The 25,183-nt window shown below is 41.2% G+C and overlaps 1 protein-coding gene, 1 long non-coding RNA gene and 1 pseudogene across 2 annotated transcripts in view; 1 reads left to right on the forward strand and 2 right to left on the reverse strand.

The window, feature by feature from the left end:
* LOC132675473 (uncharacterized) overlaps positions 1-25,183 on the reverse strand; it is a 137,978-nt gene that overhangs the window by 41,085 nt on the left and 71,710 nt on the right. The window lies entirely within an intron of this gene.
* Positions 12,165-14,960, forward strand: TMEM215 (transmembrane protein 215). Its single transcript, XM_060627819.3, has 2 exons — positions 12,165-12,619; positions 12,904-14,960. The coding sequence occupies exon 2, from the start codon at positions 12,962-12,964 to the stop codon at positions 13,667-13,669; it is 708 nt and encodes a 235-aa protein (XP_060483802.2). The 5' UTR covers positions 12,165-12,619; positions 12,904-12,961; the 3' UTR covers positions 13,670-14,960.
* On the reverse strand, positions 22,625-23,289 carry LOC144612759 (microtubule-associated protein 1 light chain 3 beta pseudogene; annotated as a pseudogene).

A 25,183-nucleotide genomic window follows, 5' to 3' on the forward strand; every position in this document is an offset into this window, starting at 1 on the left:
TTCTTCCTCACAGCCTGACATGGTGGCCTCACTCCCTAAGTTCACTATTCAGTTCCCCAAAGCTGACACACTTACTCTCTTAGTATCCCCCTTCCAAACTTAAAGAAGATCAGAATGGCTCAGCCCACTGATTTTTTTTTTTTAGAATTTTCTCTTTTCTCTTCTCCTGAGTTGATCTTAATTCCACTCTTCTCTTTTGTCCTTATCATCTCCATGTACCTGGTCTCAGTTCCTGTTTTGAGTTTGCCCTACTCCTGTGGCCCCTAACTCAAGCTTTATAAGAGTTATCAAACCCCCTCTACTCTCTCCTTGTCCCCCTCAATGTGGACTCAGTTCTTCCTGGGGCGGGGGGTGGGGTGGTTTTACCAAGGGTCACATCTTATGACTCTTTCTTCCCTATCCAAATTGCCTTGGGCACCTGCTCACCCCCACCCCTCCTCCTCCTCTGGCCTGGCTTGACTCATCATTTTTTTTAAGTTTATTTATTTATTTTTGAGAGAAAGAGAGAGCAAGTAGGGGAGGAGCAGAGAGAGAGAGGGAGAGAGAGAGAATCCCAAGCAGGCTCTGCACTGTCAGCATAGAGCCCAATGTAGGGCTCAAACCCATGGACCATGAGGCCATGACCTGAGCCAAAATCAAGAGTCTGATGCTTAACTGACTGAGCCACCTGGCTGCCCCTTGACTCATCTTGTAAAGCCAGGCTGCCCAAGATTCAAGCCAGTAGTTGGTCAACATATTCAGCAACTAAATTAGGAAAGCCCACTCATACCAACAAGACTCACGGGAGGCTATCTATAACCAGAAAGCCACTTTGCTGACTTACAAATGGAGATGTTACTTTCCACTCACTCAAATATTCATGTCTATAGAAAGATCATAGTGGAAATTTGAATTAGTGATAATAAGGAATTATTGACAATTTTTAGGTTGGCAAAGTGATACATCTTAAGACTTATAATTTGCTTTAAAATAATTCAGGATGAAAAGTAAAGAATAAAAATTAAAGGAGGCAACCATTTTGGAAAATAGCTTGGCAGCTTCTTATAAAGTTAGTTACCATATGACTCGGTAAATCTACTCCTAAGTATTTACCCCCTAGAAATGAAAGCATATGTGCACATAAAAATACATACATAAATATTCATAGCAGCATTGTTCGTAATGACCAAAAAGTTGAAATAACTCAAATGTCCGTGAACTGACAAATAGATAAAATGTGGTATAACCATACAGTGGAATACTACTTGGCAATAAAAAGGAACAAAGTACTAATACTTACTAAAACATGGATGAACCTCAAAAACATTATGCTCGGTGGAAGAAGCCAGACACAAAAGAACACATATGGTATGATTCCATCTGTACAAAATATTCAGAATCTATAGAGACAGAAAGTAGGTTAGTGGTTGCCTAGAAGCGGGGGTGGGAATAAGGAGTGACTGTAAATGAGCATCAGGTTTCTTTTTAGGATGATGGGAATGTTCTAAAATCAGATTGTGGTGAAGACTGTACAACTCTGTAAATATACTAAAATTTCTTTGAATTGTATGCTTTAAATGGGCAAACTATATGGAGTATGAATTATATCTCAATAAAGCTATTTTTAAATAGGAAGGAAGGAAGGAAGGAAGGAAGGAAGGAAGGAAGGAAGGAAGAGAGGGAAGGAGGGAGGGAGAGAGGGAGAGAGAAAGGAAAGAAGGAAAGATTTTGTCAGCCATGATGGTCTAGCCTTCACAGTACCTGAATGTCAGAGAAGCCAAAATCATCAGAATGTTGCTGTGTGAGAGAAAGGTGGAGGTCTTGAGAAAATTTTAGATGCAAGAGATCCTGTGAAACCTGATAAACCACCCCTTCCCTGTAGCCCCCAGCTTTCCTCTGAATAGTGCTGGATAAACATAGCAAATGTCTGACCTGTTGGTTCTCTCTTTTCTTTGGTTGATGGTGAATATCGCTCTCTAGTTACTCTCTGTGTAACAAGGAAATATGATGGGAGCTGCTAGTATTTTTTCTCTAAAAATATATACAAACTGCCCAAATTATTTTATTTATTTATTTATTTATTTATTTATTTATTTATTTATTTAGAGAGATGTAGAGGTAAAGAGAGAGAAGGAGAGAAAGAATCCCAAACAGGCTCCACACCCCCAGTGCAGAGCCCAGTGCTGGGCTCAAACCCATGAACCACGAGAACATGACCTGATCCGAAAACAAGAATAGGACACTCAACTGACTGAGCCACCCAGGCACCCCTAAACTGCCCTAATTATGAATTTTAGTGTTTCCAAAACTCTTCAGTCACAAATATTCAGACAAGCTCTTAGGATTATCTCATAGCTGAATACTTTTTCATTGGGTATGAATTCTTTAACACTTAAAGGGTAATCTTATTTCCAAAGTGTTGGAGAACCATCACTCTCAGGCCTGTTTATCTCTTGCAGCATATTGAGGTGCAGCATTATCAGGGATTTTTGGCAAGTCTAGGTAGACTATATCCATTTCTTCATCAGTTAGATTTCACCATCTTTCTGTCTTTATGTCTTGCCTGGCTTTCTTCTTATTTTCCAGGACTGTGGTAGAATTAATCTCAAATTAATTCACACAAATTTCTAAACTCATTTCTAGACTTTGGAGGCCTGAGGAAGAAGAGGTATATGTGCCAACTTGATCCAATTTGCAACTTAATTTATCATGACTGTATAACATCCCAGTGTGTTGATGTAACATTATTTATATAACCATTTCATATTTTCCCATATGAAAATTAACATTGTAGTCCACATCCATATATATAAACCTTGGCATATGATTCTAATCACTTCTAAAGAAACCAATTTAATGTATGTTGAATAAAATAACAAAATGAGTTGGTGATCTCTGGGTTTTTAGAAATATACATATTATCAAAAGTTTAAACATGTCAGTGCATTATGTTTAATCTGAGGACACGAGAATAAGAAAATCAGACCAATCTTTAGTTTGGGGATCAAACCACATCAGAATTCTCTACTTTCAGCTCTTCATGATTGCTAACAATTAATTTTCTAATCCTTTCTTTATTCTCTTACCAAAGACTCTGAACAGAATCAAAAGAAGGACAACATGGAAAAAGATCTAAGCTGTTGAATAAGCTCTGTCCTGGAGAGCAAATGGATGTTTGGCTGGAACCACTCAGATACCTAAAAGGTCTTCATCTTTGGAACCATTAATCTAACACTTTCATTTGCACCAGCTTTATTTTTTAACTTAAGAAAAGATTTGTGTAAATTCTAGGCTCTCTTTGTACTTTGAACTGTGTTCTGCACAATCTAATGAACTTTAATGAGCTGCCAGAGTTTTTAAAACTCTGTTAATTTAGCAATGGAAAAACAATTGAAGCTACTTTACATCTTTGAAAGTCCCAAGTGAAATAAATAAAGTTAGAGGTATAAATGTAGACTCTAACATGAATAGACACTTCTCTAAAGAAGACATCCGGATGGCCAACAGGCACATGAAAAGATGCTCAACGTCGCTCCTCATCAGGAAAATACAAATCAAAACCACACTCAGATATCACCTCACGCCAGTCAGAGTGGCCAAAATGAACAAATCAGGAGACTATAGATGCTGGAGAGGATGTGGAGAAACGGGAACCCTCTTGCACTGTTGGTGGGAATGCAAATTGGTGCAGCCACTCTGGAAAACAGTGTAGAAGTTCCTCAAAAAATTAAAAATAGACCTATCCTATGACCCAGCAATAGCACTGCTAGGAATTTACCCAAGGGATACAGGAGTACTGATGCATAGGGGCACTTGTACCCCAATGTTTATAGCAGCACTCTCAACAATAGCCAAATTATGGAAAGAGCCTAAATGTCCATCAACTGATGAATGGATAAAGAAATTATGGTTTATATACACAATGGAGTACTACGTGGCAATGAGAAAGAATGAAATATGGCCCTTTGTAGCAACGTGGATGGAACTGGAGAGTGTGATGCTAAGTGAAATAAGCCATACAGAGAAAGACAGATCCCATATGTTTTCACTCTTATGTGGATCCTGAGAAACTTAACAGAAACCCATGGGGGAGGGGAAGGAAAAAAAAAAAAAAAGAGGTTAGAGTGGGAGAGAGCCAAAGCATAAGAGACTCTTAAAAACTGAGAACAAACTGAGGGTTGATGGGGGGTGGGAGGAAGGGGAGGGTGGGTGATGAGTATTGAGGAGGGCACCTTTTGGGATGAGCACTGGGTGTTGTATGGAAACCAATTTGACAATAAACTTCATATATTAAAAAATAAAAAAATTAAAAAATAATTTAAAAATAAATAAATAAATAAATAAATGTAGCCTTTAATAAAGATCTTAGTTACTCCCCAAGAGATAGAAAAGATGGGAGGAGGTACAGAGGAAATGTGAACACAGCCAGATAAGTCAGAGGTTCTCAATAAATATTTGTTAAATAAATGAGTCAGAATTATAGCCAAGAAGTAGGAGATGCAGGGAATCAGGCCTCTAACCAGGTGCCTCAAAACAATCATGTGTAGGGGCGCCTGGGTGGCTCAGTCGGTTAAGCGTCCGACTTCAGCTCAGGTCACGATCTCACACTCCGTGAGTTCGAGCCCCGCTTCGAGCTCTGGGCCGATGGCTCAGAGCTTGGAGCCTGCTTCCGATTCTGTGTCTCCCTCTCTCTCTGACCCTCCCCCATTCATGCTCTGTCTCTCTCTGTCTCAAAAATAAATAAACGTTAAAAAAAAAAATTAAAACAATCATGTGTACGTCAAAAGGGGGATAAATAGTATATTTATTATTTTCTAGGCCAAAAACAGGGTTATAAGAAATCTTAAAAGTGATTAGTATAAATTTGAAAGAAACTTCAAAGTTCAACCCCAATTCAACATGAAAATCTATTTGCTTTCTTTCAGTTTCATCTTTTCCCAATTTACTCCATATCCTTTCCCTCCTGTGAGGAAGTACTAGAATGAGGAAGGGGCAGGATGAATTTAGGGACAACTTAGAGTTAAGAAAATTTGAATTTGTTCACTTAGTCTTTCAAGTCTTCATGAATCAACAACCATTTATTCAGTGCTTAATATCTGTAGGAGACTATTCTTTTATTCTTAAAATTACTTTTTCTTATTAATAAGAGTAGAAATTTTGAAAAAGTCATACATAAAGAAAGAATATAATAACAATTATGAAACATTCCACCACCTAGAAATAGCCACTGTTCATATTTTGAGAATATTTCCTTTTGGTTTTTTTTCTATTCTGATTTCTTTAGCAATCAGGATCCTATTAAATATAGAATTTTTTCAACCTATTTCAACAGAATTTTTTTATTAGTAGTTTTTTTCATTAGCCTTATATTGAGATCATTTTCATGGGTCACTAAAAAAATCTTTAAAATATAATTTTATGGATGAATAATATTCCCTCAACTGAATACGCAATATTTCCTCTGGATGCACTGTACTATACATAACCTTTCCTCTGTTATTGGACACTTCAATGCTTTCCAGTGTTTTACTACTAATGTACATAAATAGTTTTTATACCACTGATTATTCCCACAGGAAAGACTGCTAGAATCATAATGCCTGAGCCAAACAGATCATGAGAAGCCCTACAAGCACTATCCAATAGAATGCTCTGTGATGATGAAATGCTTTATATATTTGCACTGTCTGGTATGGTAGCCAATCACCACACATGACTACTGAGCACCTAAAATGTGGCTAGCACAACTGAGAAACTGGATTTTTAATTTCATTTCATTTTAATTAATTTAAAATTAAATAACCTCCTGTGGCTAATGGCTATGGTATTGGACAATGAGCTGGTCTAAAGTCGTAATTTGTTTGACTTTCAGAGATTTCCACAAAGTAGCCTCTATTCTGTTTCCATAGTATGGAGTTCAAGAAAGTACTCACCAGTTGTGTGGGTGAGTAGAGTCCAAGGATAATAATGATTTCGTTCATGCTTCATGAACTGTACTCTGCTGTCATATCAGGTGGTCTCAGCAGACTTGAGGCCAGGTTATGAGCATGCCTGGATCTGATTCATGAAAATAAGCCTCATGTATAGGGTAAACCTAGAGAGAAACTCTTTTGCTTCTAGAGAGTCAGATGTGACCCTCCCTACCATCCCCACCTTTGTGCCCCCTAGTGAAGCTGTGGGGACCTCCTTATACACCTTGAGATAAGTAAATACCAATTAATTTATTTAGATAGTGCCTGGGTCTGTTCTCCCCATCAATACACACCAATTATTGACATTTTTCAATATAATGATCATGTAAAAGGTATGAACTTTTTTAAGGCTCTTGCCACATCTGGACACGTTTCTTCCACTCCAGAATTACCAGGGCGCCTGGGTGGCTCATTTGGTTAAGTGTGGGATTCATGGTTTCAGCTCAGGACATGATCTCACAGTTTCGTGAGTTCGAGCCCTACATCAGGCTCTGCACTGATAGCACGGAGCTTGCTTGGGATTTCTTCTTTCTCACTTTCTCTCTCTACCTCTCCCCAACTTGCACTGTCTCTGTGTCTCTCAAATAAATAAATAAACTTTAAAAAAAAAAAAAAGAATTATTACCAATACATTCCCACCATCAACATATACAAGTGCTCATCTTAGCACGCCGTCCCCTAGTATTGGTATTATTTTATATATTTACAAAATTAATGGATAAAAAAGGTCATTTAAATTTACATCTTACATCTTTACAGGGAAAATGCTAAGAGACCTCCCATCTCTTAAAAAGTTTCTCTTAACGCAGCGTGTGGGTGGCTCAGTTGGTTAAGCATCTGACTCCTGATTTCAACTCAGGGCATGATCTCGCTGTGAGTTCGAGGCCCACGTGGAGCTCCGCCCTGACAGTGCGTAGCCTGCTTGGGATTCTGTCTCTCGTCTCCCTCTCTCTCTGCCCCCGCCCCCTGCTTGGTGTCTCTCTCTCAAAAAATAAATAAACATTTAAAAAATAAACTAAAAAGTTTATCTCTTGACCCCACATGACCACCTCTGGGTCTCATCTCATTTCTCTATTCTCCTTAACAACAAAACTCATTTGAGTTATCTCTCCTCTCCTTCTCCGATCTTCTTCTCCAATTCTCTCTTGGGCTCATTTCAATCAAACTTTCACCCCCATCCACTCCACCAGAACTGTTCTTTTAAAGGTCACCAATGACCTTCACGTTGCTAAGTCCAGTGGTTACTTTTTAGCCCTTTTCATATCTGACATAGCAACAGAGTTGATGCAATCATTGCCCCTTCCTTGAAATGCTTTCTTCTTTTTTGTTTCTTGGACATCTCTTCATTTTCTCTCCTCACTGGTCAATTCTTCATAGTCTCTTGCTAGTTTGCTAGTTCCTCCTTATCTCCCCACCCTCAAAAAGTTGATGTTCCTTAGTAATTAGTATATGGACTTCTCAAACCTATCAATGTTTGATCCCTAAGTTATCTCATTAGCTCCAGGGCTTTAGATGCTAGCCATATCCCAGCAGCTCCAGAAATTATTATCTCCAGCTCAGATTTCTCTCCCAAAATCCAGACTTGCACACTAACTCTATCAACATTGTCAGGTTCGACATATCAGGTTAACATGTCCAAATCCAAATTCTTGATTTCCCACTTGAAATCTCAAGTATTGGAATCATCCTTGATTGCTCAGTTTCCCTCACATCCCAAATCTATCAGTAAATACTGTCAGCTTAGGTTAAGATACATCCAGAATCTGACCCACTTCTTGCCACGTGCTATGACCCTGGTCTGAGTCACTATCATCTCTCACCTGGACAGTTGTAAAGTATCCCAACTGGTCTCCCTGCTCTTGAACTGCCTTAAGTCTATTTTCTATGCACATCTAGGAGCCTGTCAAACAGTTGGGACTTCTCCTTCCTTTCCCCAAAACCTCCAACCAGGCCTGTTTCTAATGTGTGTGAGTTTCTAGGCAAAAATAAAGTGAATGCTGCCTTTCTCTTCCCATCCCTGGTTCTATTCTAAACCATGAAAGGGCTGACAGGCAGAGTCTAGACATCCCATCTTGCATACCAGAGCTTTATCCATACTCAAAACACAGTGGTCCCTTAGCTATCCCACAGGCCTAGGGTTGTGCACGCTTTCACGACACTTGGGAGGATGGACTTAGCAAAGAACTATGCACAAGCTCTGGAAGCAGGTATGGACTGTTTGGGCAGGGGATTCTAGGTTTCCGGGTACCTATCACATGGTCTAGAAAGGGCAGGAAGGTGTGCGGGTATGGCACATCACTTTGGTCTATAAAGAAGGGCATAGCTAAAGGAGCCAAGGGAGTATCCACTACAGTGAAGGCCCAGTGCAGGGCCTCTAGCTGAGTTTCGTGGATTCGATGAATGGGGAATGTCCTAAATAGAGGCTACCTTATCAGCCTGGATCCCAGAGTGAAGACAACATGGAGCAAGGCTGCAGCTGACCCATCATAAACATGCAGTAGGAGAATACAGCCCTTGAGGTCTGGAAGTCTTTCGTTGCCACGGCACAATCTATCCTGTCCTGCTAATACACCCATCTCAACTCTGTGAATGTGAGTTCTATAAAGGCAGACCGTATCCTGTTTGACTTGTATCCACAGCACAGTGCCAAGCACATAATAAATACTCAAGTGATACTGCATAGACACAACCTTTCTGGGTCTCACCTGTACGATAAAGGGGGTTAGAGTAGATATTTTACAAAGTATCTTCAAATTCCAGCATCCCATGATTTCTATAATTTCAGAAGTAAAAGGTTCTGCATTTCCTTCTCAAATACCCACATGCCAAAGCCTCATTCCAACCTGAATTTCCTTTCTTTTCTGATGAAAAGCTTTTGTACGTAGCTGTATATGGTTACAGCATTACAAGAACTGCTTAAGGCTTAAAAATCCTAGTCCAATCAGCCTGTACAGGCAAGGAATTAAATACTAGGAATGCTGTTTCTGGCTCTGAATATTGTGACCCTGAGTGGTGCCACACACACACACACACACACAAACACACACACTCACTTTTGCTGCTGGGCTTGGGCAAGTATACCTGCTGTTCAAAGACCATCTGAAATTACCTCTGAGAAGGAACTGCTTCAAGAATCAGGCTTATAATTAAACAGTAATTGAAGTTTCCTGTGGTTTTATGCATGGCTCTTATCTAATGCTTAAGCAGATAAACTGCATGGCTTAAAAGTCAGAATGGAATTAGATGACTGTACAAGTGAATAGAGGTCTCTGTTCAGCAACATTGCTTATTTAAAATCCAACTTGGGGGGAGGGGCACCTGGGTGGTTCAGTTAGTTGAGCATCTGACTTTCGGCTCAGGTCATGATCTCACGGCTTGTGGGTTCGAGACCATGTCAGGTTCTGTGCTGACAGCTCAGAGCTCGAAGCCTGTTTGGGATTCTGTGTCTCCTTCTCTCTCTGCCCCTCCCCTGCTCATGCTACATCTCTCAAAAATAAATAAATGTTAAAATAAAAAATAAAAAAAGTAAAATCCAACTGGCTTCCAGCACTATTGTCAGAGCACCTACACAACAAAGACATCAGTCCGACCCTGCAGAAGTGACTCTCAGAGAAGCATGGATTGGTAGAGCTGAAATGAACCTCAGCTAGCCCCTCATCCAAAGCCTTTGTTTCACAGGAAATTAAAACCCAGGGAGGTAAAGTGATTTGCATCAGGCCACAGGTAGAAGAGGAGAAGATCAAGGGATTTAGGAGGTAAGACTATGATGACTTGGGTGACTTACAGGGTGCAGGTTGTTAGGGAGAGGAAGGAAGAGAGGACAGGTGCAAACATCTCCTCTGGGGTCAAATGAGAACAAGCAAGTTTCAAGGAAATTCGATGAGCTCAACTGGGGTCATGTTGAGTTTGAGGTGTCTGTGTACCATATAGACAGATATCAAGCAGACAGCTAGGTATTACAAATCTGAAACTTAAGAAAAAGGACAAAGTTAATGAGATAAATTTAGGGGTTGTCATCCTATCCACTTGGTGTTTAAAACTATTATAAAGTGGGAAAAGAAGTCAGGAAGGAAGCAACAGGGACATAGCCAGCAGAAGATCAGCATCCCAGGACTCTGTTAAAAATAAAAATAAATACAATAAAGATGACATTACCAAGTAGCTGACGAATGAGTGGCCAAGAGGATAGAAGGGAAATTGGGATAGAATGGTGTCAGTAAAGGCAGGACAAGAAAGGGTTTCAAGAAGGTAAAACGTGTTCAATAACTGTGGCACACCCCGCAAGATGCCTCCTTAATTAATATTCATTCTCCTCTTTTTCCTTGCTAACAAAATCCTTATTGTTTTTCAGAGTGCAGTGAACCTGGTTAAAAATTAAACTGTGATCTCCCAAGCTCTTTTGCGTCTAGACGTGGCCCATATGACATCCCTCTGGCCAAGGGATATAAGCAGATGTCTATCTACTTGGTAAGGCTGTCAAGAAAAAGTGATACAAATGGTCAAACAGTTGGCATCTCACTCTAACTCTTTGCCTTTTCCCCTTTCTTTCCCAAAATAATGATTCTATATCCACAGATACAGCAGCTATCGAATGAACACGAGTACAAAAGACACACACAATGGATGACATGGAAAATTAGGAGTCTGATTCCTGATCTGCTCAGCTGAATGAGTGAGAAACATGGGAGTCAACCCTGACTCCTACTACCATCTTACTTCCTCGGATCCAAGACACTTGACTCTCCCCTTAACTATGCTTCAAATTCTCTTTCTTCTAACCTCCTCTAGTCCCACATTGTTCAGCCCCCTATCATGCCTTGCCTGGCTGACTGCACTGTCCTCCTGGAAGGTCTCCCTGCTTCTACCCTTACCCCTTGCAACCTGCCCTCTAATCTGCTGTCGCCATATCAAAATGGAATACTTTTGTGTTGATCCTTGCTGAAAATATTTCCATGGTTCTCATCGCCTACTAGATAAAACTGAAGGTCCTTAGCCCCACAGTTAGGCCCTTTATGATTTGGCTCGTGCCTTACATTGATTATGACATAATATGTAAATATATATTTCAACCACGTTGTGAATAAGGACCACTTACCAAGCATGTGCTAAGAGTTTTACATTTTCTTAGTCCTCATGATGCTTCCCCACATATTTGGTAGTACTATTCTCATTTTGCAGATGAGTCCACTGACTCTCAGGAAGGTTAAGTCACTTTCCCAAGAACATACAGCTTGTTTAAGCAGGGGAAGGCCTGGATGTCACAGCTCTTTCAAAGTTCTTTCCACCGCAGTGCCTTGACATGAAAGAGTATACACCCTTCTCTTTTCTCTTCCTGACTTACTATTCCCCATCTAGCTTAAATGAACATCCTTGTTGAAGAACCACAGCCAAACCAGTCTTGCCCCTGGGGCCAGAAGAATCCATTCCCCCACTGCAGTGGGAAGAGACAGGCAGCTTCAGCAAGGGAGGAGAGAATCCCCCAAAGCTGGAGCTGCAGGACGGACTGTTCGGCCTGACCTACCCAGTCAAGGCCCCTACTTCTCCTCGCTAGCTAGGTGTCAGGTGCCACTCGCAGGGATAGGGATCCGGGGTCAGAGAGCCCTTCTTCCTGGCCCAGACAGCCTGGCTGGCACCACCGCAGTGTTGGAGTAGGATCCCAGCTCCAAAACCACTCCCACCAGGGTCCAGAGCTGGAAGACCAGGGGGAAAGGCTCTGCTGACTCCCCAGAAGTCTCGAGCAAGACCTGACACCCACTCCTCACCACTGTGTCAGCCTGGGAGCCGGTCCTGTGGGCTCCGGCGGCGCAGCCCGCGCTGCTGCTGGAGCGCCTTTGCACGCCGCTGCCGCCCAGCGCCCGGACCCAGAGCAGCCCGCGGGCGGCGGGACCCTGGAGGAGTGCAGCCCTCTGAGCCCCGCCCGAGAGCCTCAGCCTCGAGGTTGAGAGACGGGCAGTCGGAGAACCTCTTGGGAGCTGCTGTCAGTCGGGTTGGATCACCTAGATTTGTAACTCGATAAAGGTCCAGGTCCCCGAGGGATATCTCCAGCTAGTATCTCTGGCCCTCGGACGGTGAACTCGGAGTCCAGGCTGCCCCGTGGGCAAACCGACTAGAGTTCGGTTCTCCGGCCCCGCGACAGCCTCGCACCACCCCCCGGCCCTCCCCAAGCACGGAGGCCTTTGCAGCTGTCCTGCTCAGCCCTCCTGGGCAGCGGCGGAACGGACTCCAGCTGCTCCAAGCGCCCCGACTGGGCTCTGGGCAACCTCGTCTGCCCGGGTGGCTCTCGCTGGGGTCTGAACCCCTCGCGCCCCCGCGCGTCCTTCTTTGTTTCTGAGCTTGCTCTGAAAGTGATGTAACGAGGCCAGACTCGCGCGCCGTTTTCCCTCTTTCGCAGACTAAGTCCTTCCTCCCTCCAGCACCCGATACTCTGCGCGCAGAGCCGGGCGCTGGGCTGTGCTGTCACTCCATTCCCAGAGCTCTGGAGACCGACGGGCACTGTTGGGAGAGACGCACTCTCACGTCCCACCTCCTGGATGCAGAGTCAGTGGGGAAAGCTAGGCTTTCCTTCCAGAAACAAGGGAGAGAGCCGAGGGGACAGCTGTTGTGGAGGTTTCTAAGGAGACTCAGACTGGCTTCTTTCCCTGCTCCTGGGAGACGGCAGGAAACCTCAGGTATCTCAGTGACCCCAGTGGGTGGATGTTTATATGAAAGAGACAGAAGCTGCAATAATAAGAGATAGATAGACTGAGAGAACGAGAGAGAGCAAGAGAGCATGCAACAGAAACAGAGGAAGAAATAGAGACCCAGAGACTGCGATTGACAGACAAGTGGAGAGAGACAAAGAGTAAGAGAGATAGAGAGTTGGTGGGTGGGAAATTGACGGTTTTCTTTTCTTTTCTGTTTTTGGTTTTTTGTTTTGTTTTTTTTTAACCCACTGTGGTTTTGCCTCTGACAGAAGGGAGGACCGCTGCTCCCTAGCCAGCAAGCAGCCCCCAACCTGGATGGAGTGAAAGATGCGGCCTGATGACATTAACCCGAGGACTGGGCTAGTGGTAGCCCTGGTCAGTGTCTTTCTGGTCTTTGGCTTCATGTTCACCGTCTCTGGGATGAAAGGAGAGACTCTGGGAAACATACCCCTCCTGGCCATCGGGCCAGCCATCTGCCTGCCAGGCATTGCGGCCATTGCCCTGGCCAGGAAAACTGAGGGATGTACTAAGTGGCCGGAAAATGAGCTGCTGTGGGCCCGCAAGTTGCCCTGCTTCCGGAAACCCAGGGACAAGGAGGTGGTGGAACTGCTGAGGACCCCTTCAGACCTGGAGTCAGGCAAGGGAAGCTCAGATGAGCTGGCTAAGAAGGCGGGCCTCAGAGGAAAGCCTCCCCGCCAGGGGCAGACCGAGGTGCCTGTGGCCAGTTCCATCACCACCCCTACACCCACGGAAGAAGGAGAATGCCAGAGCCTGGTCCACAGTGGGCATCAGGAGGAGACATCCAGATACCTGGACGGCTACTGTCCCTCAGGCAGTTCCTTAGCCTACAGTGCCTTGGATGCCAAATGCTCAGCCTGGGACAGATCTGAGTGCCCTGAGCCTGAGGACAGCATCTTCTTTGTGCCCCAGGACAGTATCATCGTTTGCTCCTACAAGCAGAACAGTCCCTATGACAGATACTGTTGTTACATCAATCAGAGTCAAGGCAGGTGGGACCACGAGACAATAGTCTGAGCTTTGCATACAAGAGTCGCTTTGTTGATAGAAACGTGGCTACACTCAGCTTCCAGGGGAAGGAAACTGCCCTGTTCCAACAGCCTTCACACTGTTAGAAATTGATTTGGTATGTGATGGATATACAAACCTGGGGTTCCTGAGAGCCATGTAAATAGGCATGTTGGGGACATATTTTAGGGAAGGGTGATAAGGGTTAAGGACACTGGAAGAGGCATCTGGTAGGAGAGGAAGCAATTCCAGTTGCTTTTTAACAACCAAATCATGCTGGATGTTTTGTAAACATCCAGAAAGTGGATGTTTCTGGTAACCCAGAAAGTGCTACCCAGCACCTGCTAAAAGGAAGAAAAATCTAGAGTGGGCTGCAGATATCAGCCATGAAACGATACGTGGGCTTGCCATAGGGAAAATGAGCTGCTTTCAGTCTGAATAAATTGAAAGACAAAACAATTTAGTGCTTCATTATATGAAATGATTTTTCTCTGGTGAAAGCTCTTCACACTTAATATTTATTTGCTGAAGGAAAAAAAGTCAAGATAGAAAAGCTACATCCCTCTTTAGGTGGGATGGATTTTGGAGAAAGGGGAGTTAAAAACAGTTGAATTATGTAATTGAGTTTTATGACATTATCCTCTGACAAGATCAGAGATTTCAAATAAAGTAAAATAAGTGTGAACAGCTAAGTAAAAAAACTAACAATTTTAGATGGCTATGTTAGTTCTCAAACTCTTCATTTAAATTGATTTACTGGGTCTTTATCTTAAGTGTTTTTTAACATTTACTATCATTCATGTATAATTTCCTCATCAGGTGCAAAATGACTTGACATAATATTTTCATAGATTAGAATTGTGTTCATCAAGTCAAAATGGGTTTTACATATGTATACAAGTGTCTTTAACCCTTCTGGGAGATATGTACTGGTAATTACTATTCCTATATGCCTTTTAAAACCTGGAAACTATGAAGTCAATACATTAGTCTTGAACTTTATGCAGAATTTACATAAAATGCCATGGTTAAACTTCTGGAAGTGTCATTATTTGTACATTTATTCAACATTCACAAAGACTATAAATGCCAATGAAACAAGAGTTAATATACTAGATTTAACTAAAGCTCAGTTTTTATGAAGTTCATCTAATCAGTGAACATTGCATGACAAAGGTCTGTTTTATTTTACACTTAATTTTTTGCTACTGAGGAAAAAAAATCACAATAGGATCCTAACATGTATTTTCTATTTCACTTGCATAATTGTAATAGACAAGAGGGCAATCAGCCAGAATACTCTTTAGTCCCTGTTGAAATTATGTAGAGAAATCGTGGTATATTTCATCTTGAATATCAGAATATTTTGCATGTTTCAAAGAATGATGATTTATTTTTAATGATCAGATAAAGCGACTTTCTCCTAAAAGGGAAATTGAGGACAAAAATTCTGGACAAAACTCTTTTGTGTATTTCAGGTCCAATTCTGCAAGTCTTTAAGTGTAGCAATTATTCAGTCTTAAAAATCATAGCTTTAAAAATCACAATTTCCAAATCAAGTTCAGCATCAAAAGTATATAATTTTTTTTTTTTAAGTAGGGCTTAAATGTCAGAAAATGAGATGTGTGATCCTGGGCAAATTTTGTCTTCTTGTACTTCAGTTCTTGCTCCTCAGAAATCAAGGAGGAGTGGGACCGACTTACACTAGAGTATGTCTGTCGCTCCTTCCCAGTTTGAATATTCTGTGGCATTATGTCAATGACACTTTATATAATGCCAGGAAATGAGTTACAGCAAAATTCATGCCAAAGTTATGCAATTCATGATAAAAAATTGTATGACATGGATTGAATTCTTGCTACTACTTAAAAGAATTTTGTAGATGTATGAAAGCAGATTTGTTTTATTACCAAATATTATTTATTCAACAAATACATTTCTGGAAACAAAATGAAGATGTTAATTAAGGGTAAAATTTTTTCAATATTGGTATATCCCCAAATAATGTAATGCATACCTTTGCACTAAATGTAATTTACTTTGGATTTGGCATGGAGGGAAAAGAGTTTCCTAAAATCACAATACATCTTAATAATTCTAGTGCATTTTGAAAGATGGAAATCATGTTTCAATGAAGGTGCAAATTATTGGATAACTGTCTTAGGAATAAAAACTTCTAATTTGCTTGTTTTTTGTAGACATCTTTAGAGATGAAGAGATAGCAAGACACTGGAGAGAAATGTTCACAGACACTCAGCAAATCCTACACAGGGTCTGAAAAGAGATGCTTATAGTGTTAGGTATGGCTTAAGGAGTGGAAAAGTTACTTTTTGATTTCTTGGAATCAGCACAAACTCCTTGATATCACATACACATTCCAATGTCCACATCCAAAGTCAATTACTAGTTTAGAAATCTAAGATATTTTATCACATTTTCAAATTCTTTTTGAGAAGAAACTTCCTTCAGTCTTCATCTTCTATCCACCTACTTAAGACACATAAGGTATCTAAATATGCATTTGAGGGCATTTTCTGCAATGCTAAAACAATGGTTTGCAAATGTTAACTGGGTGACTGAACTTTGACCAGAGAGAATAAAATGTGTGATTGTGTGTGTGATTTATTTTTAACATCTTCTATTAAGCAACCCCCTCCTAATATACAGCAAGGTAGCCTAGTGCTCCAAACCAATACCTGTTAAGTAGTATTCAGGAAAAACAGCCATTCTATTGAAAAGATGTGGAAGAAAAGGAAAGCAAGATGAGAAAAGTGTCTGAGCTTGTTAGAGGAAACACAGCAGCTCATTCCAGTCAACAGTTCCAGCAAACTGTTAATATTAACTCAATAGACATGAGGATTGTTCCCTGTTCCCTTCAAGAGCTTTCAGAAAGACATAAATGTAAGTATGCACCAGTTATTTTTTTCACTCGTTGTTAATCCAAATAGTCATTTCAACTTGATTTAAATAGGCATTTTATTTTTGAAATGTTTTCTATTGACTTTTTCTTGTTCGACACTCTTATCTATTATGCACATGGGTTCTTTTTCCAAAATGTTTCTTGAATTTAAGTGTGAATTCAGCCAAGATACCCAAGCTGGAGCACGTTTAGACAACCGTTTCAAGATTTAGTTTCTATTACAATCACAGCAAACAAAATCCAGATATGGTGAAGCTCAGACTCCCTTCCAAACCCTACTAACCAGCTTCTTTGAAAATGTTTCCAATACTCAGTGGGTCTTATAACCCACTGAGCTGACACATGTAGGGAAGGAAGATTCATTCTTTTAAATGTTTTGCCCTTTTGTAATACCCAACCTCTATTTATTTATTAATATCTCCCCTCTGCACCTATAGCACCATTTACTTGGTGAATTCACTGTTACTATTACTTTATAACATTAGAGGAAAAATAAATGTTCTTAATCCACAGCTCCACTATCCTAATAGAACTACTGTATTTCCATTTTAGCATATTATCTTCTAGGACTCCCCCGTATGCACCTTATGTATTATAATTGTGTGTTTTTCTTTTCTATTTGATTTATATCCTAAGTATGTTTTCATGTTTCTATGCAGTGTTCCTGATTACCATTTAACAATTGCATATTATGCCATTTTTGAGAGGTACCATAATTTAACATGCCATTTCTTATTGCTAGCCAGATAGCATGCTTTATGGATGGCTTTGTATGTTTTTTTTTTTCCTATTTTTGGTAACACAACTACATTATTTGTGCTTTTCCCAAAGAAGTCTACAGTCGAAAGCTGCCTCCTTATAGATGAGAGTGAGGGGACAGATGTGTACAAGGATCAAACACTTGACATTGTTGGTTTTCTCTTGACTCATGGGCAAGACATAGGGCAAGAGACAAAATAATGCTTCTATAAAAAGGTCCCCCCATTGGGACCAGAGTCAGTATTTTTAAGAATGAGATGAGATGGGGCACCTGGGTGGCTCAGTCAGTTGAGCGTCCAACTTCAGTTCAGGTCATGATCTTGCGGTCCATGAGTTAAAGCCCCACGTCCGGCTCTGTGCTGACAGCTCAGAGCCTGGAGCCTGTTTCAGATTCTGTGTCTCCCTCTTTCTCTCTGTCTCTCTCTTTTGCTCTCTCTCTCTTCTCAAAAATAAATACACGTTAAAAAAAATTAGAAAAAAAAAAAGAATGAGATGAGATGGAGCCCACCCATATTGTTAAGGGTAAGATGGGACATTTTCCCAGTTAAGATGCTGCTAGTGCATATCTCAAAATCAGATTACAATGGTGTCCATCTTCAAGAGCATAATGTTGAACAGGTAAAACAAAAACTAAATATAGACAATAATTAGTTTGTAATATTTCAACAGCATATCTTTAAAGTATCTTACCATATATTTTATAATATATTTAACATGTGTATATATATATATATATATTGCTACCTATTAGTGACTTGCAAGTGAACTGGAATTTCAGGAATTCAATAGACTACTCATGAGTTTTCTGTTTCAATTCCTCAATGGAAAAATTGAACTGAAGATGGAGATATGGACAAGTGCTTGGCTCAAGCAGGCACCTCAATAAAGGACTAAATTCCATTCAGCCTCTCGTCTAGGTAATATGAAATCATGGAAACACCACTAAGTCAGACTTCGATTTCTCACCACCTACCACAGGTTCCTTACTCCATGAACACCCAAAAGAAAGATGTTTATACATGATGCTGTCCAGATACTCACAAACAGGTGGACGTTGAAATAAGATCTCCACAATCTTTTGCAAATTATTCCTGAGCCTGACCCTTCTTAGAGACCCTTTCTTTATTTTTCCCTCTACTTCTCCTCCTGACTGCATGTTAAAACCTGCAGACTTGGTATCCTCAACGACAGTGCAAGGCTTTACATGCTTTATGCATCACAAAGTACAGTGTTACAGAATGGACCAGTTACAAAACAGGACATAAGGCTATTAAAATATCTCTTGTGCTGCTCTTTGAAAAATCTATCCCAAGAAAGTTAAATACAACAAATGTTTTTTGCAATTAATCACTTTCTTACTCTCTGTGGTAATGAATTATTATATATGAGACAACCCTTCAGGCTGAAGCCAGACCACATCTGTTTAGAAAAAATAGACTTTTGAACATCACCTGCCTGTAATTCAACATGAAAAGTGTGAACACACCTTTGGACCAACTCAAAAAGGCCCACCTGCCCCTATGCTCTTCCCTCCCACTTCTGATACTCTGTGGCAGCTTCTTGGCTATGCCCTGATTTTGCCCTGCAGCTGACCACCCTGAGCCTTTGCCCAGTCCTTTCCTCTGCCTCAAACATCCACCCTTTCCTCACCCTTCTGCTGTTTAACACCCTAACATCCTTCAAAGGGCAGCGGCCACATCTTCCACAATCTTTTAGATGTTCCCACCTAGAACTAATAATTTTACTGTTCTCTGGTGCGACATTACCTCCACCATTATCATTGCACATATTAGCTGAGTGTGTGTTTGTCTCTCCAACTACAGTGTGAGTTCTTTGAGGGCAGGGGTCACATTTTATTCGTCTTTCCACTCCACCCTCCCCACACACACTTTGCCCTGCTCAATGAAAACTCTAAATTGAACCACTTGGGTCACTCTCACAGCCTTCCTTCTTCCCCATTCTCGCAGGGAAAAAAAAATCTACCTTCTTGATTTGAACTAAATTAAATTTAATATAGTCAGCAAAAACATGGGTTAAAATAGGCTTCTGTGGGTTGGGACCCTAACTTTTATTTAGCATATTGTTTCTTTGGGAAAACCACATCTTACATAACAAGGAGAAGAAAGAAATAAACCATTCCAGAATATTTTCTCCTCCCTCCATGCCTGACCTAACTCCCACTCTCTGCTTCCCTCCATGAGTCAGTTACCATACTACACATGCAACAAGAACTAGTGGTTCTAGAAGCACCTGACAACCAAGCTTTTGAATTCCTGACCAGAAAGAAGGTGAATCAATGTACTCGGGTTAATTCTGTAAGTAGGTCAACAAAATATAATTCCCCAGCCTGGCTATTGTCCTTCTATTATGCTTCCATCCAATAATCCTTAACAGAACTTTCTAGGCCACCTGGGTATTCTTTCAGGACACTCTCGGGGGGCTGAGTTGCAGACCCGCACTCCCACCCTCAGTGAAGCTTTTCTTCTCCACAAAGACTGTGAGATGCTCAGAGACTGGTTTGTTGTTTAGAGAAGGCTCTGGTTTGTTCTGGAACAAGATGATGGCACTGCTCAGCAATTCCCCTGAGTAGTAGTGAGGCCATTCTTAATAAACTTCCAACTCATATAACTTACCCTGTGAATTTCCCAAACTATCTGACTGGGTAAAAGTGGCATTTAATTTGAGTAAGTCTTTTTCTTGACCATGGCGATTATCCTTCAGCAACAGCAAAAAGGATCTCATTTGAGTATGAGTGGAGAAGGGTATAGCAAAAGAAGAATGTGTCTGTATGGAACTGTTGGCACAGGGAGAAGAGCCAACAATCCCTCATTAAGCCAGTCACTGTTGTGACATACTCCCCTGACATCACCACCTCTCATCTCAAACTTAGCACCAAATGCTAGAAAATGGACTGAGAGGATAAACCAAACAGAAAAATGTTTTAAAACTGAAAAGAATAAAAGGAAAATACTAGAGAATTTTGATACATTTTTTTAAATGGCTAAGAAAAGAAATATAAACAATTTAAGAGTATCTTCCAATAAGGGCAAAATTTAGCTAAAAATATCTTACTGGCTGGACAGAGTCAAAAGGAATGTAAAATAGCATCCACTAAATAAGATCAAACTGGTTTAAAAATTATTCAGTAGAGGGGTGCCTGGGTGGTTCAGTGGCTTATGCATCCTACTCTTGATCTCAGCTTAGGTCCTGATCAGGTGGTAAGTTCAAGCCCCAAGTTGGGCTTGAGCCTACTTTAAAAAAAAAAATTACTCAAAAGACTAAAAAGCACAATAAAAACTAGAAAGTTAAAGGAGTATAAGTAAATATTATTAGGAGAAGTATTCAAAGTTAAATCACTTAAATGCATAAATTCAACAAAAATGTCCCACTGAAAGAACAGGGTGTGAGATATGAGCAGTAATACCAAGACCAGGACCGAGAGCCCATCAGTGTGTGCCTGGCAGAGGCAAGGACAGACAAGGAACAGGGCTAGGCTGAGTTCTCCTCCCTGGAGATTCCCACCCCCCAAAAGGCTCTCACTCTTCAGGTAGGAAAAACACGGAGCCCAGAATTGTTGCTCCCCCACAAGCCTAAAGTCCCTCCAAAGCTCACCGCTCACCCTCCTGTGTTAGAATAGAGGCCAGCAGCAAACACAATGAAGGGCAATGTGCAATCATGGCCTCATGGAGGTCCTAACACAGGAGAAGAGTCACTGATTACACCTTTGTCAGCCTTGCCTGGTCTCTGTCCTCTGTATCCCCTCTTTCCACAAGCAGCCTAGCATGCGTTCCTTCACTCAACAAGTCCTGGTTAAGCAGTGCTGGGTGTTGTGCTGGTCTGAGATATCACAACGAATAGACAAAGCTCCTGTTTTTATGGAGCTCACAGCCTAGCAGGAGGAGGCTGCTGAGTAAAACAACGTGCCAGGGTGGCTCAGTTGGTTAAGTGTCCAACTTCAGCATGGTCTCACAGTTTGTGAGTTCCAGCCCCACATGGGGCTCTCTGCTGTCAACTCAGAGTCAGCTTTGGGTCCTCTGTCCCCCTTTCTCTCTGCCCTTCCCCTGCTCGCACTTTCTCTCTATCTCCCTCTCTCTCTCTCTCTCAAAAATAAACATTTAAAAATTAAAAAAAAAAAAAGGGACAGAGCTTCCATACCCTCTCAGATCACACCACTCTTACTGAATCTCAGCCTGTTCATCAACCTGAAAAGTCTCCTGGTCCAACCTCTTGGGTTTTTATAGAGAGGCCTCATCATATAGGCATAATTGATCAAATCATTGACCATTGGTAACTGACTCAATCTCCAGCCCCTCTCCCCTCACCAGAGAGATCAGTGGGTGGGACTGAAATTTCCAACCCTCTAATCAAGAGGTTGATTCCCCTGGCAACCAGCCCCCATCTGGTGACCCAGGGGTTTTCCAAAAGTCACCTCACTGACATAACAAAAGACACCTTCATGGTGGTCACCACCTAGGAAATTTCTACAGTTTTAGGAGCTTTATGCCAGAAACTGGACAAAGACCAAATACACATTCCTTAATATGAATCACAATATCACAGTGTCATGGGAGAAAATGTCTGATATGAGACCTGAAGAATGCGTAGGAAGTAGCTGACTAAAGAGGGAAGAAAGTGTTCCAAGCCAAGAAAACACTGTTTATGAAGGCAAAGAAAGAAGAGAAAGCACAACACATATTTATTTGGAGAAATGCACAACATCATTAGATGGCTGGAGAGGGGGCCAGGTAGAGAAGATCCAAGCCATGCCTTGAGCCTCTCCCCCCATCACATTTAGGCTTCGCTAGGCCAAGAGACCCTGTACCAGACTGTCAGAGATGGAAGGAAGCTTAGAAATAATCCCATTGGCCTCTTATTATACAGAGGAAGAAGGCCTGGCCAGCCTGCTTGTCTGCAGCACAACCATAAGGAAGGAAGATTAGACTCATCTTGACTAGAGTTCACAGGTTTAACAGAATCCTACTTTAAGAAGAATTGATTCAACAAGCAACTGTTTGATTTGGTTGCATTTCAGGGGCAAGGTTCCTTTCCACTTGGAGACAAATAACTAATCAAATTAAGCAGTCCACCTTTCCAACAATTGTTTTGCTCTTAGATGCACTAAAATAATTTGGAGCTCTTTTTTTTTTTTTTATCGGCAACTTAGAATGCAAAGTATTTTATCTTCAAACTTCTAAATTTGAAAAAAAAAAAACCAGCTTCGGTTAAATAATAGTTTTCCAAAGCTGAATGTGCTCATTTGGAGCTCTGTTTTTCTGCCTGCAGTACAAAACAACTTCCTACAACTCCTAGGCAGGAACACTACTGTCTTGACAATCTGTGGTTGGATGAATGGATCAATCTCAGTTGGTAAAATCCCTTTTTTCCTTAGTAAGGGCTTAAAAAAATTCTAGAACAGATGTACTTTTCTAGTCTTACACAGACACTTTGATTCCAAATGTCTCCTGAGTATATACCATATACAGGAATCTATCTTAATCCTCCTCACTTTCATATACTTCAGAAATGTGCGTGGACACACTCACCACACTGTGTCCATTCACTAACAGGAAGAATGCTGTGCCTCCTAAAGATCTTGATGAGCTCACTCATGTTGACGTGATCAGGTACAAGAAACTTGGTTTTGTCCAGGACAGGAAGTAGCTCTCACCCTTGTACTGTTCTATTATCACTGGGATTTTCATAGGCTGCGGGGCTCTTGGATAAGTCAGACATCTTCTATTCTTTGTTGGAAGGTGTGGAGCTGCTTGAAGGTCTTCTCTGAAGGCATGGTGAGGAAGGTGAGGCAGAGAGGCAAGGTCCCGTCTGTTCCAGGCAGCTGTGGGAGTGGCGGAGGCTCCGACCGTGTCTAAAATAATTTAGAGCTTGTGAAGCACCTGGCTGGTTCAGTCAGTTAAGCATCCGACCTTGCTCAGGTCATGATCTCACTGTTTGTTGGTTGGGGCCCCACATTGGGCTCTGTGCTGACAGCTCAGAGCCCAGAGCCTGCTTCTGATTCTGTGTCTCCCTCCCCTGCCCTCTCTCTCTGCTCCCACACTTGCTCTCTGTCTCTCTCAAAAATAAGTAAATAAATAACATTAAAAAAAATAAATAAATAATGAAATAAAATAATTTAGAGCTCTTAAGTGATATTAAGAGATATTAAGTGAAAATATTTGATATAAACAGCTAAAATCACTATCACTGTGATACTTACAATTATTACAGACAGGTTGATATAAGGGAAAACTTTTTTCCATCATGGAGTAGCCAACAATGATTGTGAAATTAACTGGATATATATCTCTGTGGTCAACATTTTCTGTGTTTCAAAATGTCCCTAATTTCTCCCTTACTTCAGCTGCCTGGAACTCATGTCTCTTGTACAGATATATCTATTCCTGCACAGATACATCTATCATTCTCAAAGAGTGTCCCGTGCTATGTTAGTTCCTTTATATGTGAATATATGTTACACAATAAAACATTTTAACACTCAAATAAGTTTGGGAATTACTGGGCTAAACCAAGATAAATATATTTTTTTTAACAGTATGTATCCCCAACATCCAGAACAGGACCTAGTACAGAGTATGCACTAAATAAGTACTTGTTGAATTAATAAATGTAGAATTCCATAAAGTCATTTATTTATTCACATTCTTTGTGATATATAAGAAGGGAACTGAGTTTGCAGCATTCTGGTGGGCTGTCCTCAGGACTAGCAATGTGAAATCTTGCCCTAATCTCTAAATCTAGAAGCACTAATCATGAAAAAGAAGACAAATTTCCAGAAATCAAAATAAAGAGTCAAAGGAAAGAGAAGGAAGTTACATAATCTCCAGAATTACCCTCATGTTCATGGCCCTTGCCATTCACCCAAGAACAGTCCTCTAACAAACTACTCTTCCCTTAGCAGGGAGAATTTGGGTGATCAGAGCAAAGACATATCTGCCAGACATATTTTGCCTCCAGACGCTAATTTCCTAGGTATCCAAGTTTTGCTCAAAAAAGGTTGCCAGGTCCTGCCTTCAACTCAGAAATTAAATTAGTCCTAGATACCAGAAATTGATGAGGAGTTTTTATAAGAGTTCTAAGAAGCTTTATGATACAGAAGAAGTAAGTTATGGAACCAGCAACCCATGGGAAATTGGAATCCCTGCCTTCCCTAGTCCCATCCCCATAAGACTGGCATTCTCAGCCTCATTCAAGACCTGAGCAAATATCATCAAGGTAGTCCAGTGGTTACCAAACTCTAACATACATCAGAATCACCTATAGGGCCTGTTAAAATACAGATTGCTGGAACTCACCCCCAGAGTCTCTGATTCAGTGGAATTTACATTACTGTGAAATTCTCAGATGATGCCAATGGTGATGGTTTCTGGTTGCTTCCTCACCACTACTTGTGCTTTCAACTGGTTTTATAGCCATAAGTCTAGTATAGACCCATGGGTCCAATCATGCAGTAGCATTTGGATCTAATGACTGGTGTATAATAGGCACTCAGTAAATAATTTGAATTAATAAATAATTATTTGTCTAATCCCTAAGATCTACTTTTAGAAAGTGTTCCCCCCCTTCCTTGATGAAACTGGAGCCCAATTTGCTCAACTGGGCTCATGACCCTTTCTGCCTGCCTCCAAGTCCTACAGAGACCATGTGCCCCAAAGCCAGACCTTTTGACTAGTGACAAGGGATATGATGGAGCCCAAGTGGGACAGGCCCTCTTTAGACTCCTGGCCTGCCTGGTGAAAGCCAATTCCATCATGGTCTAGTTTGTTCCAACAATTTCTGGTTGATTCCTCTCCCTGCCAGGCCACTCCTGAGCTCCCCAGCAGGATACT

Source organism: Panthera onca, chromosome D4 (genome assembly GCF_046562875.1).
Source record: "Panthera onca isolate mPanOnc1 chromosome D4, mPanOnc1 haplotype 2, whole genome shotgun sequence".
NCBI lineage: Eukaryota > Metazoa > Chordata > Mammalia > Carnivora > Felidae > Panthera > Panthera onca.